The sequence below is a fragment of the Hyaena hyaena genome, unplaced genomic scaffold (assembly GCF_003009895.1).
Source record: "Hyaena hyaena isolate Hyena2069 unplaced genomic scaffold, ASM300989v1 scaffold_1170, whole genome shotgun sequence".
Classification (NCBI taxonomy): domain Eukaryota; kingdom Metazoa; phylum Chordata; class Mammalia; order Carnivora; family Hyaenidae; genus Hyaena; species Hyaena hyaena.
Window position 1 is genome coordinate 422,016 of NW_024081801.1, and position 18,779 is coordinate 440,794.

Below are 18,779 nucleotides of genomic sequence, written 5' to 3' on the forward strand. Positions count from 1 at the left end.
CAGCCAGCCTATTTTCCAAAATTAATATATATATATTTCCAGGTATTCTGAATTTTCATAAGAAGAGAAAATTAAGAGGACAGTGACTTGTCCTAATTTTAAAATCATATATTTTTAAATCATACAACTTAAAAAAAACCCAATTCTAGGTTCAGCCTGTGGGTCACATTTAGCAAGGTGCATAATAATTTAAACAGTGGAAAGTAGTGGTTTAAGAAGTTAAAACTCTGATCTTTTGAAGATAGAAGAACTGGTTGACTGGAGATGTCTCTTTGAGAACACAAGGTTCAGGCCAAAGTCTGACTGTAACCTAAGGAGGAAGTAGCAGAGACGAGGCAGGAGTCTATCTCTTATGAATTCCCTGCCTCCAGGGAGAATTAATTGGCTCTCCTGTGTTTCAAGATGAAAAGATAATATCTCACCTTTCCTCAGTCCTCACCTGCTATTGTCTCCATTGAAATGACTGTGAGAGTAAGTGTAGGAAAGCTTGAGTTCTGTCAGGGTCTCATGAGAATATAAGAAGCACAAAGTCAAGGGGCTTAATGTGCCCCTTTTACTTTCCCAGCACCCAGACAAGTTGACACAAAGTAGAAGCTCAGTGAAAGGACTTAGGAGCATGAGGGCACAGGGGCATGCACAGTCACACTTACTAAAGCATGCCTTGATAAAGATGTTCTGTGTGATTAGGTCTGTGCTGTTAGTCAGATAATGCTGGTAACTATTCCCCAAAAAAACTTAGAGAAAAAGATATTCAAGACAAGAAAACCAGGTGAAAGAATGTCTCAGAGAGAGGATAAGGAACTAAAATAGAACAGTGGGATTAATCACTCATTAAAACACCAGATGGAAAGCATTTTTCTACGTGTTAGAGTTATTGGGGGTCAAGATTTCAAATCACAAATGTCTCCAAAGATCTTTGCTTTCCAATGGATTATATTTCTATTTATTTATCTGATTAAAAGCCAGAGTTTACTGTCCTGGTAATGCTTTGATGTTTCAATTTTAAAAGGTTTTTAATGTTTCTTTAAATCTGGTTATATTATACATAATCACAGAACATTTCAGTTAAATAAAGACAGTGTGGGAAGGAACTATACTGCAAATGAAAAACACTGACTTTCTGGAGATGCCACCGAGAGTCATTTAAATGTCAGGAGAGAGACTAGTTGAGTCGCAAAAGTAAACATATTGTTTCTCTTATAGGCAGTGCATTTCATTTTCGACAGTTATGTTGTTTCCTAGTTTCAATAGGCAGATAGGTTCAGACCCACTTGCCAAAAGGGGCAGAACTGGTGTAAATATGTCATTTCTCTTTCCTTCCCTTTCTAGCCAATTAAGGAAAATCAGATTTTCCAATGGCAATGTCTCACAGACTGCTAGCAAGTATTTCCAGGCTTCCAAAAGTATGAAATATGCTCTATGCCTTTGGGTATTCTGCTAAAATCAGAGTGAGAGATCATGACTCAATTTATTCAGCAGAGTTTCTCAGGAAGTGAGAATGAGGGAGTGGGAAGAGTAAGATCAGAGAAAAATTAAAAGTCAGCAGAAGAAGCTTTATTAAAGATACTTTTGTAGGCAGTGGGGACATGATTGCACAATGACTTTAAGAAGTGGCAAGACTGGGATACCTGGGTGGCTCAGGATAAGGTGTCCAACTCTTGATCTGGGCTCAGGTCATGATTTCAGGGTTTGTAAGTTAGAGCTCTAGATTGGGCTCTGTGTGGACAGTGCGGAGCCTACTTGGGATTCTGTGGATTTCTCCCTCTCTCTCTGCCCCTTCTCTGCTCTCTCTCTCTCTCTCATTCTCTTTCTCAAAATAAATAAATAAAACTTTAAAAAAAAGAAACATTAATGACTGAATAATATATAACCAGGATTAACTGCATGAAAGGAAGGTGGTTCTGTTATTTATAAACTGCCTTCTATCTCCCATTGTTTGAAGCATACCTTGAGGGCACTGACCTCCTGTACTCTGAGTTATGCATGCATGGAGGCTAAACTGGCTCCATGGTATAGGAAAAGACTCTAGATATGGAACATTCAGCAAGCACTTGACTTGGGGAACTATCATGATGAGATGAGCTGACAGCACTCAGAACCACTCACTTCAAATGCAGTTGGAATCAGAAGCTGGCCAAGAGGGGGTGACCTGGGGACCAGCTGTATTTGCTAAGTTTACCTGAGAAAGTATATCAAGGCCTGTTTTCTAGAAATACACCTGTAGACTTGCTACACTCTATTTGCATTTAGTCTTTATCATTCAGTTGACTTTAATCTTATAAGAAGAGAGATATATAAATCTTACTTGGAGTCTGCTTTTCACACCTAACACTTCTCTCAGTTTGTACCAAAGTCTGTGTATGATGGAGAGATAATATAGTAATATTCTCACTTTGGGACACAGGTTACAGGTATATTCTTCAACATGGCTTTATCAGAAAGCCCTGTATTTTGGAAGCTATTGAACCTTCATGAATAAAACTAATAATTTGATCCAGTCTTCTTTTGGGTGCTTATACATGATTAGAACCTGGGAAGAAGGAAAGCTTTAAGAAACAAAACCACCTCAGTGCCTAACACTTTGAATTGTCTTATAATTATTATTTTGGGTACGCAACAGTTTTGAGCATCGTTCTGATTAATAATTTGCGTGCATAATAAAGTATTTTTAATGATAGCATATAAAATATATTTTAATAACATACCTATATAATTTTCTAGGCCCAGTTACTCTGTAAAATATCAGATGGACACTTTTATGACATATAAATAGCGTTGCCCTAGAACACTAAATACAAGTGGTAATAACCTATAAATATCTGATAATTGATACACTTTTATGTGGTAGTACATCATCGCAACCATTATTTTTAGCATCTTATTTTGTAGGATATAAAATATTAACTGCCTCAAGATTGTTATATATTATATAAAGAATCACCAATGATAAGGTCACTTGCCTTAATTTGCCATTGGTTTCCTTTTAGAAAGATTTATTACGAGTTAATGAGTAATAGAAAAGGTCTAAATTTTACATTTTAGGTCACTTTTGGATTTATTGCATGTAACTATTCTACTTTGTAATATTAAATCAAATTATATTGCCCCTGAATTTAGAATTGGTGTTATGGATTCACATATATATGCTTTTAATTTAGAATGAGCCAAATATATATGGTTTTCTTTTTCAGCATACAAGCAGTAAAATCTTCTCTGAATGGTTTGCCACAGTACCAATAAATCAACATTGTAAAAGTGAGAATTTTATGCCCTATTAAAAAAGTTTATTTTAATGACATTATGGAAAGTAATGAATGTGAAAAGTGAAAACACTTAAAAGTCTATAATCACTAAGCAGTTATGTGCATTAACACATAAAAAAAGTTAAAATCAAATGCAATTAAGAAATCAAATTATTTAATATATATTTAATATTTATTTATATTAATATTTATATTATTTAATATAATATAATATTTTTATTTAATTTAATTAATTTAAATTAAATTTAAATTTAAATTAATTAAATTAAAATTTAATTTAATATAATATATTTATAAAATATAAATATAAATATATTTAATATATATTTATTAAAAATATTTATTAAAATTATTTAATATATATTTCCCATATACATATGGGAAAGGACATTGTACACACACACACACACACACACACACACATATATGTTTTTACGTCCTAGGCACCTTTTTAGGCAATGGGATACAATTGTGAACAAAAGATAAAAAATTCCTGCCATTGAAGATATTCAATTCTAGCCAGAAGAGACAATTTAATCATTCAGTGGTATAATGATTAGATAGTAATAATTGCTGTGGAGGAACAAAAGAAGTAGGTAGTAGAGGAAAATAATATTATTTTTATGTAATGTAGATAGTCCTCTAAGAGGAACTCACATTTGAAACCTGATGAAATGAAGGAGAAAAACTATACTCAATGTCTGAGGGACACTATTCATACCTAGATAGAACAGTAGGTTAATTGGGGGAGTAAGAGAGAATGTAGTAGGAAATGAAATCAGAGAGGTATCCAGGGACCAGCATGATATTTCATATAGGGTTTAGCAGGCCAAAGTAAGGAGTATGTGATACCTACAAAGCATTATGGGAAGCACTGGAGGATTTGAGGTTGGGAGTGAAATGATTATATGCATATTTAATAATCACTCTGGGTGCTGGATGACAGATATATTTTAATGCAAAAAGAGTGAAAGAGAAAAACAAGTTAAGACATTATAGTCTAGGCAAGAGATGATGGTGGCTTGTATGAGAGTGATTGTAATGCAAGCGGTAAGAACTAGTTGAATTAAAATATATTTTGAAGATCAGCCAAAGAGATCCACTGCTGGACTTTATAGTGAAGTATAAACAGTCAAGAATAGCTCCATGATTTTGGCCTGAGAAACTGGTTAAGGAAGATGCTATTCACTGAGGAGGAAAATACTGGTGGTGGAGCAGGGCAGAAATAAATCCTTAGAACTGGGAAATCAGCTTGAGATGTTTTATGAACATCTGAGTGGAAATGTTGATTCATTATTTGAATATAAGAGTTGGGAGTTCAAGGGAGAGGCCAAAACTCAAGAAACAAATTTGGCAATTTTCAATATATGCATGGTATTTAAACAAACAAAAACATGGATGAAATCACTTATTGAATATATCTAGTGAAGGGAGAGCAAAAATGAAATTCTGAACGGTTATACCATCCACCAAAGGAAACAATGAGAACATTAGTGATTGAGAAATAGGTAGTCCAAAATTAGAAAGTATTTTAGTAGAAGAAATGTGGAAAATGCTATTGGTAATATGACTAACATGAGGAAAAATAATTTGTATTTGAATCTTACATTGTGGGGCTAATTTGTGACCTCCAACAAGAAAAGTTTAATTTTAGTCTTGGATTGAAAGCATGATTTAGGAATGGGCTTGAAAAAGAAGTGAGGAAACAGACATTCAATATAGACAACAGATTTGATAATACTGTTTTAAAGAGAGAGAATGAGGGGCTCATTCGGTTCAGCATTGACTTCGGTGCAGGTTATGATGTCATGGTTTCTGGATTCAAGACCTGCATCCTGCTCTGTGCTGACAGTGCAGAGCCTGTTTCTGATCCTATCTTCCTCTTTCTCTGGCCCTTCCCTGACCGTCTCTCTCTCTCTCTCTCTCTTTCAAAAATAAACATTTTGAAAGAGAGAGAGAAATTAGAACTAGATTAAGAGAAGTATAAAAGATGAGAAAGAGGTAAATATTAACATTTACATGCTGGTAGTCTTGACAGTATAAAGGGAAGAATTTATGTTACAGACAGCAATTGTACAATGAATATCCTTTAATAGTCAGTGATAAAGGACAAAATCAAATTGCCAGAGGAAGTGTTAATTATGGAAAGGAAGAGAGAAAAATGAAAAAAAAAAAATGCAGTGTTTGAGTGCAAATTCATACAGAATGCAGTTTGGGAGTTCCAGTGCCACACTGGGCTCTGCACTGACAGCTCAGAGCCTGGAGTCTGCTTTGGATTCTGTGTCTCCCTCTCTCTCTGCCCTGCTTGAACTTTGTCACTCTGTCTGTCTCTCAAAAATAAATAAACATTAAAAAAAATTCTTTTCTGATCACTTACATTTTCTCAGAAATATTAGACAAAGTTACAAGTTGAAATTTAAGTAGAGGAAGGGTGATGGGGATTTAAAAAGAGAAGAGAGAACTAGAAATAATAGGGTTGGATACTGGGAAGTTGAATTGATTAGAGAAAAGTCATATTGTCATGTCACACCCAGGGCTTCCTTAAGGTCCATGGTTAAGATGGGAAGAACATTAAATGTGTGTGTGTGTGTATGTGTTTTCCCTGGCCTACACAATCCATGTGAGTAAAAAATATATGGGAAGTTGGGATTAACATCAGAGTTGAGGTTTTTTCATGTGAGTATTATGTAATGGAAAAGAGGTAGGATAATGGAAGTAAGTGAAGCAGTGATTATAATTGTGAGCCATAGAATTTAGGCTGGGACAGGAGAGATACGGGTGCAGTGGAGGAAGAGGCAAACATGGTGGTCTGGAAGTGGCCTTAATGAGCAAGAATTCTTGAAAGACTTGTGAGTTTCTAATTTACTTCTTCAACTAGGCTATGCCAACCTCTTATCCATTACTTTGCTTCTTTCCTCCAATGACTTCTACCCTCTCTCTCTTTTTTTTAATGTTTATTTTTTAGAGAGAATGAGAGTGAGAACAGGTCTCTGAGCTGTTAGCACAGAGCCCGAGCTGGTGTTCAAACTCATGAACTGCAAGATCATGACCTGAGCCAAAATCCGACGCTCAGCTGACTCAAACTCCCAGGCGTCCCAGTCTGTCCTCTTTTCGTACCACTTTGCCTTATACTAGAGACCATATTGGTCTATTTATTTTCCCAAAGTTCCACTAACACACAATTTTTATATTATACTTTCACTAGAGGTTAGAAGTAATAATTTAAAGCAATTAGAAAAAAAGAACAGTTGAATATTAAATATTGTTCTAAAAATGTGTTGGCTGTTTCTAACAAACAGAACTATCTAACTGGCCCTAAGGTTCCGGCTTATCAAAATCTTGTCATCTTTCCCTGCTGATAATCATTATGTCCATCTCCATTTTCTTTACCTCCCTTTCCAGGAAAGCCAGTGATAGGGAAAAGTCCCATAAGTAATGACATTTCATATTTTTTTCAATAATTGTATTTATGGTAAAATACATGGTATTTATGCTCACTCACACACAGTACAAAAGTCCCCAATTGAGCACCTTTCGTTCATTCAGAATTTTCAATTAACATTTTACTGGTTCTCTCTTAGATATTAACTGATACTCAGGGAGTATCTGATATTGAAAACACATATACACAGGGGCGCCTGGGTGGCTTAGTCGGTTAAGCATCCGACTTTCGCTTAGGTCATGATCTCGCGGTTCGTGGGCTCGAGCCCCGCGTCGGGCTCTGTGCTGACATCCAGCTCAGAGCCTGGAGCCTGTTTCAGAGTCTGTGTCTCCCTGTCTCTCTGACCCTCCCCTGCTCACGCTGTCTCTCTCTCTCTCTCTCTCTCAGAAATAAATAAAACATTTATATATATATATAAAAAAAAGAGAGATACATGGAAAAAAGAAAACATACACAGAGGAAAAAATGAAATTTGCAAAATAAGATAATACAAAGGATAAAATAATTGAAACTCCTATAAATATTATTACAGAGAAAAGAGAAAATTTCTTATCAACAAAAATTACAGGAAACCCTAAAAAATATCAGACAAGAAAGTTTTTGGAAACTAAAAATGAGAGTTAAATGCTCTTTAACAATATAATAAAAGCATTGGAAAAACGTGTCTATCAAAATGAGCAAAAATAAAGTGAAAATAAAACAGGAAAACTGATAGTTTTCTGATAAACTGATAAATTAACGATAACATTAATGCCTAATAAGATTTTTGATATAATCATTTTGGGAGGAAATAGTGGGAAAAATCTATATCAATGGGCGAATAGAAATGTTGATAACAAAACAAAATCTTTATAATCTATAGGGAAAATTATTTAGATAACATAAAAACTTGGAAAAAATCAAGAAATAGTAGTATAAGTATACTATTTAGAAATATGCAACTGGGTAGCTCAGTTGGTTTAGCTTCTGGCTCTTGATTTGGGCTCAGGTCATGGTTTCACAGTTCATGATCAAGCCCCTAGTTGGGGCTCTGCTCTGACAGCATGGAGTCTGACTGGGATTCTCTCTCCCTCTGTCTTCGTCCCTCCCTCAGTTGCATGTGTGTGCTCTCTCACTCTCTCAAAATAAATAAATAAACTAAAAAAAAGGGCATATGAAGTGAAAACCATAAGATATATTTCATTTTAAAATGAAAAAAAATTAATTATTATTTATTTTTGAGACTGAGATAGAGTACTAGCAGGGAAGGGGCAGAGAGAGAGAGGGAGATACAGAAACTGAAGCAGGCCCCAGGTTCCGGGCTGTCATCACAGAGCCCAATGTGGGGCTCAAACTCACAATCGTGACCTGATCTGAGGTCAGATGCTTAACTGACTGAGCCACCCAGGTGCCCTAAAACCAGAAGAAATATTTTAAAATACTGAAAGAAGTTGCTTCTGAGACAGGTTTGTTAAATTTTCTGTATTTGCCCTAAAATATTATCTCCCCACTCCTCACCCTACTTTAAGTTAGATCATTGCTAAGACAGGGTTCACATTACACATATGTATGGAAATGAAAGCATTCTGAGGAATATGCAAATCTTCAAAATTTTAAAATTAGATTAGTCTCTGTACAGCGCCTATTTTTTTTCCTAGTTAGCAGACGCTAGACTGCCAACTAAACTAAAATTTCAAGTGTTCCTATTACTTGATTTGTGATGTGATAATGATTTTTTAAATATAAAAAATGTATTTTTAAATATAAAATGTATATTATATATACACATTATGAATATTCTAATATCCTCTTGAAATATCAAAAAATTTCTTTATTGGTTTAACCTCTCCCCTTAATGATCTCGTTCTATAAAAATGTAAAAACTGATTATAGAAATATTCTCATCTTTATAGCTTATTAAGTGTACTTTTGGTTCTTGGTCTCTCAATCTACCACTTCATCTATACAATATTTATGTGTGTACCAACTGTTATGTCAATCTTAAATAAAATCTAGTTTTTCATGACCTTCCCTGACTGCTTTGTTTAAGTTTGCCTCCACACTCCTAACTTTATTTCAGCCCATGTAATCATTTGCCTTCACAATTTTTCCCCATAGCAATTAAAATCATTTGGGGTATATCATGTTATAATCTCTCTTAGATATATCTTTTTTATGGAGAGAGTAAATACGAATGAATTCTTTTTTGGTCATAGCTTTCTAGAAAGAGTATGAGCATTTACTCCTTTCACATTTCCAGGAAGCCATGTAGCAAGTTGCCAGTCTCTGACACGCCTGGCCTGAAATGATAGCTAAGGCAAGTCAGAAATGACTGTACCTACAGACACTTGGTCTTACCCAATTACTCCATAGTAAGTTCGCCTAAGGGCTCATACCAGCCCATACAGCCAGGTGTGAAAATCCACTTTTACAGCGGCCCATGGGTTGCATATTTGTTACTTTCCAATACATCTTGAAATTAAGAAGAAAGCTCATTTCTTTTAATATGAGAAACCTACAGTAATTAACCCCAAACAAACATAAGTTACCAAGTTAAAAATTTAAATTTTCCTTGGAAAAGAGGCCAGACATATTCAGAATTAGAGACTAAATGGTAGCCCAAGGAATTATAAGTGGCTTCCCCACGAATCAATTATGCAGCATATGCTTTGTTGATATATGTTTATGAGAGCATTATTCCAGAACAGCTTGAGTCCCCAGAGTACAAGTAAATAAAAAGTGTTTCAGAACCCAATGAATGAATGAGATAGGTTAAAGATTTTCTCATCAAAGACAGAAAGGGAACATAGTTTGATTAATAGATGATTAGTTTACTGATACACCTTAATATTTATATATTACTAACATTCATTAATATTTATTGAGCATGTATGATATGCTGCATATGGGCATGTCTCACCATCAATGATCTAATCTATCACTTAAACTACAACTGACCCTTGAACGGCATGGTTTTAAATGCATAGGTCCACTTATGCACAGATTTAAAAATAAATATAGTACAGTATTATAAATAAATATAGTACAGTGTTTTTGTTATTATTTTCTTAATAACATTTGTTTTCTCTAGCTTACTTTAAAAATAAATTGTATAATATGTATAATATACAAAATGCATGTTATACAACAGTTTATATTTTTGGTAAGACTTCCAGTCAACAGTAGACAATTAGTAATGTTCTGGGAAAGTAAAAAATTATATGTGGATTTTTGACTGCATGGGGGTCGGTACCCCTAACCCTTTTTCAAGGGTCAACTGTAATTACAAAGCCTTCTGATTTGTCCCTCTGCTTCTATTGAAACTCTGCAGTCTATTCTCCACACGGGAGTCAGAGCTATTTATTAAGCATGTAAATGAGAAAAAAAAACACTTTATTTTAAATCTCTCTCCTTCCTCAAGCTACTGCCCTATTTCTTGCTTCCATCTTAAAAAAATGCAAAGCTTCCATTAATAAATTGTGCATGTTCACTCTCAGCAATCTAATTTTCTCACATTATCTCTTAAATCCACTTCAAATAGACTTTTGCACCCTCCACTCTAGCCAAATTGCTTCCTTGATAATGTCACAATGACATTTCCATTGATTCTCCAGTGATCAGTACTTAGTCCTTATTTTATGTGACCTAACAATAACATTTGACATTGTTGATCATTTTCTCTACTTGAAAGAATTTACATGGGTTTCTGCACTTCATCTTCCTTTTTCTTCCTGTATCTTTGACTTCTCTTTTCAATTTCCTGTACTGATTCTTCTTCCTCTCATGCACCCCTAAATATTGCAGAGCTCAGTCTTTAGTCCTCTTCCCTGTTCTATCTACATTCACTTCTGTGTGATCTTACCTAGAGTTATTGTTGTATATTTGAAGACTCACAAAATGTATGTGTTCATTCTAGACTATCTCATACAGCCAAATGTGTACTCAACTTCTCCACTGTGGTGTCTAATTGGCAAATCAATGTTAATATATTTTTGCTTGTTTGAGATAGAGAGAGAGAGGGAGGGAAGGAGGGAGAGCGAGCACATGCATGAGCAGGGAAGGGGTGTGAGAGAGAGAGAGAGAGAGAGAGAGAGAGAATCTCAAGCAGGCTCCCACCCTGTGTGGAGCTCCATGCAGAGCTCCATCCCTGGGCCAAAATCAAGAGTCAGACACTTCAACCCACTAAGCCACCCAGGTGCCCCCAATCTTAAATTTTGAAACAACACTAAGCACATTAGCTTTCAATAAAAGTAGAGAGGTTATGAAAGAGTCCAGTGCTGTTGGAGGCAAGACGGCGAAGGAGCTCCGTACATTTCACCTGCACCCATCTCTCAAACAGAGAAGGCCTGAAGTCGTAGGACACTGAGCCACAGGAGTTTGGGAAGAGAAACAGACAGAGTACACTGGGAAGGAAACCTCATAAGTGTGTGAGTGTGAACTGGGGAAGATAAAAGCGGGACGGGACCCAGAGACACGGAGGGAGGGGAGGGAACCCAGCTTGCGTGCAGCTGCGGTGAGTAATAAACCAGCGAGTGGTGACGAGCTGCCGTGAGTCCAGGGGAAAAGAAAGAAAAGCTGAGATTGCTCATAGAACCGTCCCTGGAGAAGAGAAAAACCTCGGCTTGTAAAGATAGTGTTTTTTAGCTCTGGCTGGGGTGCTGGCTTTAAACTAGGTGCCCTGGTCCCAGAAGGCGCCAGGAAAAACTGAACTGCTGTGTGCCTGGCACCATTCATGGCAGCAGCAGCCCGGTGAACCAGCAGCAACACCTGTGGCTGCCGTCCCGGCGCCAGGTAAAGTGAAAGTGGCGCTTGCAATAGCGGCCTGCTGAAGTGGCGGCGGTGGCAGCGACCCGGTGAAGCGGTGCCGGCGCCCGGTAAAGCAGCAGTGGCGCGCGACAGCGGCACGCTGAAGCAGTGGCGGCACGCTGCAGCGAAGCGGACTCTACGGACCTGAAGTTGCTACCTTCCCCAAATGCACTCGGGTTGTATCCCTGCTTGACCCTGGAGGATCTGAGGCTGTGACACTTCCCCCAGCCCCCACTCAACCCCCAGGCAACAGGGAAGCAGCGACCTCCGGGCCTGTTCAGAGCAGTATAACAAAGCCTGCGGACTGGGACAGGAAACAGGCAGGGTGTAGGGCATAGAACTCAGCCCACTTTGGCTACATCCTCAGCACAGAGAGATTGACCGAAGAAGTGGTTTGCAACGGTTGGTTGAGAAGCGACTAGGGCAACGCCATTCTTCTCCCCACAACCACAAAGGAGGGGCTTCAGGGAGGCCAGCAGACACAGTGGAGACAAGACCTGCCTACACCAAACCACACCCATCCCCTCCAGATAGCTGTTTTGTTGTTGTTATAGCTGTTTTTACATGGGCCTGGGTTTTTGCATGTTTATTGGTTTTGTCTGTGCCTTTGTGTACCTGTGTTCCCTCTGTGATTGTCTGTTTTCTTTTTCCAGGGCTGCCTCAAGAAACAAGCCAAACTACACATGGTGGAGAGTCCCAAATACCACTACGAGTAGGGAAACAAAATAACCAAACACTCAACAAGAGAAACTAAGAGACACCATCCAAAGAACCCTTCCTGAACAGACAGGCCCTGAACAGTGAAAAGAGCCCTCTCTAATACAGCAGAACTCGTACGGGCTGTGTGTACAACAAGCTTTTAAAATTAACAAGAGATAGAAAGCTAACCAAAATGACGAAACGGAAGAGCTCTCCTCCAAAGAAACTCCAGGAAGAAATGACAGCTAGAGAACTGCTCAAAACTGATATAAGCAACATAACTGAACAAGAATTTAGAACAATAATCATAAAATTAATCGCCGGACTTGAAAAAAGCATGGAGGACATCAGAGAAACTATGGCTACAAACAATATGGAGCTTAAAAATAGTTATGGTGAATTAAAAAATGGGATAAATGAGATACATAATAAACTGGAGGCATCCAATGCACGAATTGAAGAGGCAGAAAGGAGAATAAGTGATTTAGAAGACACCATTATAGAAAAAGAAGAAACTGAGAGAAAGAGAGATAAACTGATCCAGGAACATGAAAGAAGAGCTCGAGATCTCAGCAATACAATCAAACGGAACAATATCCGTATCATAGGAATCCCAGAAGAGGAAGAGAGAGGGAAAGGTGCTGAAGGAGTCCTGGAACAAATTATAGCAGAGAACTTCCCCAACCTGGAAAGGGAAGTAGAAGTTGAAATTCAAGAGGCACAGAGAACTCCCCTCAGACGTAACTTGAATCGATCATCTGCACAACATATCATAGTGAAACTGGCAAAATATAAGGACAAAGAGAGAATTTTGAAAGAGGGAGAAAAGAGCCCTAACATACAAAGGGAAACCTATCAGAGTGGTGACAGACCTATCTACTGAAACTTGGCAGGCCAGAAAGGAATGGCAGGAGATCTTCAATGTGATGAACAGAAAAACTCTGCAGCCAAGAATCCTCTATCCAGCAAGCTTGTCATTCAGAATAGAAGGAGAGATAAAAGTCTTTCCAAATAAACAAAAATTGAAAGAATTTGTCACCAGTAAACCAGCCCTACAAGAAATCCTGAGGGGGACTCTCTGAGGAAATTGTTGTAGGGAACACAAGATACTAGAGACACCACCACAAGCATGAATCCCACAAAGGACACAATGACTCTAAACCCACATATTTCAATAATAACACAGAATGTAAATGGGCTGAATGCTCCAATCAAAAGACATAGGGTAGCAGAATGGATAAAAAAACAAAATCCATCTATTTCCTGTCTACAAGAAACCCATTTTAGACTGGAAGATACCTTCAGATTAAAAGTAACAGGATGGAGAAATATATATCATGCTACAGGAAATAAAAAGAAAGCTGGAGTAGCTATACTTATATCAAAAGTAGAGAGGTTGTGAAAAAAAAAACATGCAAACCTTCAAATTTTACAATGAATTTAAAATATCAGAACAATGTGCTACATCAAATAAGTTTAAAAAATGTGTTTCTCAGTCATATTGAGCTCAGTAGGTCATTTCCTGTTTTAAAATTTTGCAAGCAATAAGCAGTAAAAAACAACAGCATGGTGAATGGCATTGCTGGGTGTGATCTATGGTCACAAATAAAGATTCTAATAAGTTGGAATTTTATGGGCATTTAGAAAGAATACTGTTTTATAGTCAAAATTTATGCCTCTTCCTTATGTAATAAAATTTGTAGATAAAGGTAAGCTTTTTTTTTTTTTTAATTTAAGCAGAAACTTCTGTGCACATAACAATTGTTACCAAGGTAACCTTCTCTGATGCCATTAGGATTCCTCAGGAAAGACACCTGCATATTCTTCATTCATGTCACTTAAGTTTTTCTTGCCTTTTGATCTCTTATCCAATAGAAATACTTCCATTTTTAAAATCAGTTTTACTTTCCAGTCTTATTTTTATTTTTCTAGTGTATTTTATGCCTGAGAGAATAGAATGTAATATTATGTACACTTAATTAGTTTCCCTCAGGATAGGAACCCAAGAGATTCCAGTGGTATAAAAGTCAGACATTAATAAATTCAAATTTGAGATTTCAATACATTTTTGCATGATTACATAATTAATATTGGTAATAAAAATAATATAGTATTTTGTATTTCATAAGTTTCTTAGAAAAAGTTTAGAAGGCTAATATGTTTTCCTTTCCTTAGTTCCTTGACTGTTCTCTTTGTATTTGGATAACATTTGTGTTGTGGAATGATTGATATTAAAACAGCTAACTCCAAAACATGTATTTCTGCTAGAAGTTTAAATTCATACAGCTCCTTGATTCATGGCATATAAGTATATTTAAAAGGGCTAAGATTATTATATTTTCAGAAGACCTTTGTGTAATTGATATGACAGTATTATTTCTCTTAGTTTATTCATATGCTAATACTTCTCTGTATTGTAAAATGAGAAACATAATTCAAATACACCTCAATTCAAAATAGTATAAAAGTATAAAAAGTCTTCAAATATTATTCATATATTTCTTACTTCTTAGCAAATGATACACTAAAAAGCACAACTTTTGTTTTTACTAATTTCTCTTACTAAAGTCTTACTTACTGTGCTTATGCACATGTCAGGTTATTTGAGGTTTTGGAGAATAAATATAAGATTGACAATTTTTTACAAATAGCCATATGTTGATACAGACAGGACAGATATAGTTTACCTGTATAACCAGGAGAACAGAGGCAGTTGTATCCACCAGTTCTGCTAACACAATCTTCTCCATCTAGACAAGGTGAGATTTCACATTCATTCATATCCAATTCACAGAGAGATCCATGGTAACCTGGTTCACAGATGCACACAAATCTAGAGAAAAGTAAGAAAATGAGAAATTGTATGTAATAAGAAAAAGTATTTCATTATGTATCTAATTTTTACGTACATTTTACATTTTAGCCTTTAATTTAAATAAGTGACAATATTTTCTATTCACTTTTTTTTCCCTTTGGAGAAAATACAAATTACCTTTGTTGGTTCACAACCTGGAAAGTTTCCCAAGTGAAATTTGAAGCTGTTTCCCACAGATTGAAGGGAAGGAGAGCCAGAAGAAAGAGACAAACCACTTCAAATGGGTGGGTGACAGGTTTAAAATGGAAGGGAACAAACATTCCAGGCTTGTCTTGGGCACTCACAAGACAAGGAGATCTTCACACACACTCCTCAAATATTAAGTTTATAAAAAGCTATTAATGAGGTTGTCATGTATAAAATCCAAATGGTCTCAATAACGCTTTACTCTCTCAAAACTTTGTCACTGAAGTTACTCTTAATTGGGAATAGTGGGCAGAACATACATTCCAAGGACAAGGGGAAGAAGTGAAGTGCCTCCTAATTGCAGGGATCCAGTTTAAAGGTCAACACGAGATCATATCCTCTCGATGACTTCCTTCAACAAACTTCTAGATATTCTTCCCCTTAAATGTTCTTTATGTGAGGATTTTTTTTTAAAAACATGAATGCATTTTTTTAAAATTAATTATATTAAATAATTAATATAAATATATAAATAATATAACTCTGATAAATACTATTAAGCTTAATTCTGTACTGTATTCATTTTATTATTATATAAATATAAAAATTTATATCCTATGTTAACAACTGGGAATTATTCTGCCCATTATTGAATGATATTTTTGATACAGAAGCTCTTCTGGTTAAATTTTTAAAAATCATTTTAACAAAAACAATCTCATTACTGCTTAATTATATTGACAGATGTTGAAGAAACTGTATATAATTTGATGATTAGATGTCAGGTTCAAAGTATCATGAACTTAATAGAGGGAGTTTCTCTTAAAGGCCTTGCCATTGAGAATGGTTATAAGTATGTGTGGCAGAGTCACCCTGAATTTATTTTTAGTCTATTTCTGGACATTTTGCTAAATGTATTTTTATTTCAACATCCAGTCAATCTGTATCTATCTGCCGGAAGATAGAAGAATAATTCTCCTGATATGGAACTGTCACTAGTTTTAGACACATGATAAACCAAAAAAAAAAAAAAAAATGTTAAGAAGAGAAAGCAATAGGGGCGCCTGGGTGGCTTAGTCGGTTAAGCATCCGACTTTCGCTCAGGTCATGATCTCGCGGTTTGTGGGTTCGAGCCCCGCGTCGGGGTCTGTGCTGACTGCCAGCTCGGAGCCTGGAGCCTGTTTCAGTCTGTGACTCCCTCTCTCTCTGACCCTCCCCTGCTCACGCTGTCTCTCTCTCTCTCTCTCTCTCTCCTAGAAATAAATAAAACATTAAAAAAAATTTTAAAAATAAAAAAGAAGAGAAAGTAATAATTTAATCTTTAACTTGTATATTCATAGAAAAAAATTCATGAGAACAACACTAATTTCCACATATAAAATTAAATTGAGAGGAAAACAATTTAGAAAAAAAGAAAAGGCTCTATATAGTTTTTCTTTTTCTTTTTCCTTTCACAGAAGGCTAGATAAAAGTGCTTTCCCAAGTTTTCTTGCAATGTTTTCGAAACAGATTTTTATTCTGATTTTTCAAGGGAATTCTTCCTAATTAACTTCAGTTTCAACATAATTGTAATTACAAAAACATAATCACCAGAAATCTAACTCACCTATGCTCCTATTTTGTTCATTCATCATATATTAATTGATTGAGTGCCAGACATTAGTCATGTACCAGATCCAAGTGCTTGGTTAACGATTGAACTTATTTTTTAAGTTCTCATAGAGAAGCTTGGAGCATTGATATGTAAACATTACAATAAATATATGCCAATAGAGAAAGGTATGAAGTCTGTAAAAACAGAGCTAACTGCTAGAGAAGGTGACAGGAAAAGTTTTACTAGTTAGTCAATAAAGAAAGAGTGGAGTTTTTGTACTAGTTGGACAGAAGGCATTAAAATTCCATGTGCAATGTCATGCTGGTGTAAAAGAGATTTATATTTTTCAAGAGCACTCCATGTAACTAGGATTTTGATCAAAATCACTTTTTAGAGTGATCCAATTACTATGACTCTTGAATTTGTGTTCAAATAGCAAAGATTTTCTTCATCTCCATTTTCTCACTAGAATCCTCCAATATAGTTAAGAAAATGTAATGAATCTTTTAAATGCCTTACTAAAATCAACAGATATTCATTAATTATACTCTCATTGATTGCTGTCGTTTGTTCCCAGTGAATCAATGATGATTCTGAGGGATCACAGAGTAGGTAGGTGTTCAACAGTTATAGCAGTAAAAGGTACATCCAGAAAATAATTTTTCACACTGATAGACCCGAAAATATTTTATTAGTATAAAATATATCACAAAATGAGTTTGAGCTCAATTTATACATCTGTTGCAAGTACTTTAGATAGTTCTATCATTCTTCCAGAAATTACTAAATCTATTCTTTACTCTGGAAAAATGAATATTAGAAATTATTTGGGGACATCTTTCCTGTTAATGATGGATTTATAATAATGATCATTGATTTTCTCAATCTGTTATAATCATTTATTCATTAAATTTACAGAATTGTCTTACTCTGTGTGTATGTGTATGGATCTCTCTTTTTCCTCTTTCTTTTTGAAAACCTGGAAATATCCATCTCTTGCCTTTTGCCACCCAAATTTTGTTTTCTGTGATTACAAAAAGGTTCATGAATGGCTTCATAATCATGATCATGTACCCTAGAATCTGGAGATTTCAACCAACTTAAAATGGGAGATATTCTCCATTGATGCTTCTAAACTGAATCAGTCATTTCTATACTCTTTGCCAAACAGTGCTTTTTAAAAAAAAAAAAAAAAGTATTTACTTTTAAGAGAGAATGTGAGCAGGGGAGGGGAATAGAGAGAGGGGGACAGAGGATCCAAAACAGGGCCTGGGCTGACAGCAGGGATGTAGGGCTTGAATTCATGAACCAAAAGATACTGAACAGAACAAAAGTTGTAAGCTTAACTGATTGAGCCACAGGGGTGCCCCCAAATAGTGCTTTTGTAACTCCTCATTTGATTCACATTTACTAAATGATATTGACTATTAAGATGGGCTTTTCCTTTTCATTCATTCATTCATTCATTCATTCATTCATTCATTCATCTATCCATCCGTCCATCCCTCTCTCTATCTACTCATTCAACTTACCAACTTGTATCTGAATGGAATCATGACTTTTTATTTTATTCAGTGGGTTAAATATATAACTATTTTTATTTATTTGATGCTCAATTCATCTGAGATTTAGATAGTGAGGACCTCTTTAAGTTTTCTCCTATATCCTTTTGACATCTTCATCATTTTTTGAACACTCTCTTACTTTCTGGCATAAGATATTCCAGGTTAACCTTATACATTTCCTTTTCTAGATCTGGAATCAGCCATTTCTTCTAAGAGTCTTGGATCCTTTAAATGAAGAATGTTATTTAGAAAGCAAGATTATTTTTATGTGTATGTATATTTATGTATATGTATACATTTAATTCTGTGTATATAACTATATGTCTGTATATGTATATGGCACATATATGTCTCTATATGTAGTTTTCTGTGTGTATGTATATATGTATTATAAACACATATATATTAAAATATAAATTCACACTAATTT

At 35.6% G+C, this 18,779-nt stretch overlaps 1 protein-coding gene across 1 annotated transcript in view; it reads right to left on the reverse strand.

The window, feature by feature from the left end:
• Positions 1-18,779, reverse strand: part of LOC120224403 (protein eyes shut homolog) — a 149,342-nt gene that overhangs the window by 66,675 nt on the left and 63,888 nt on the right. The window contains exon 5 of the mRNA XM_039222641.1: positions 14,877-15,022. Within this exon, the coding sequence (XP_039078572.1) occupies positions 14,877-15,022 (146 nt within the window). The remainder of the gene's footprint in view (positions 1-14,876; positions 15,023-18,779) is intronic.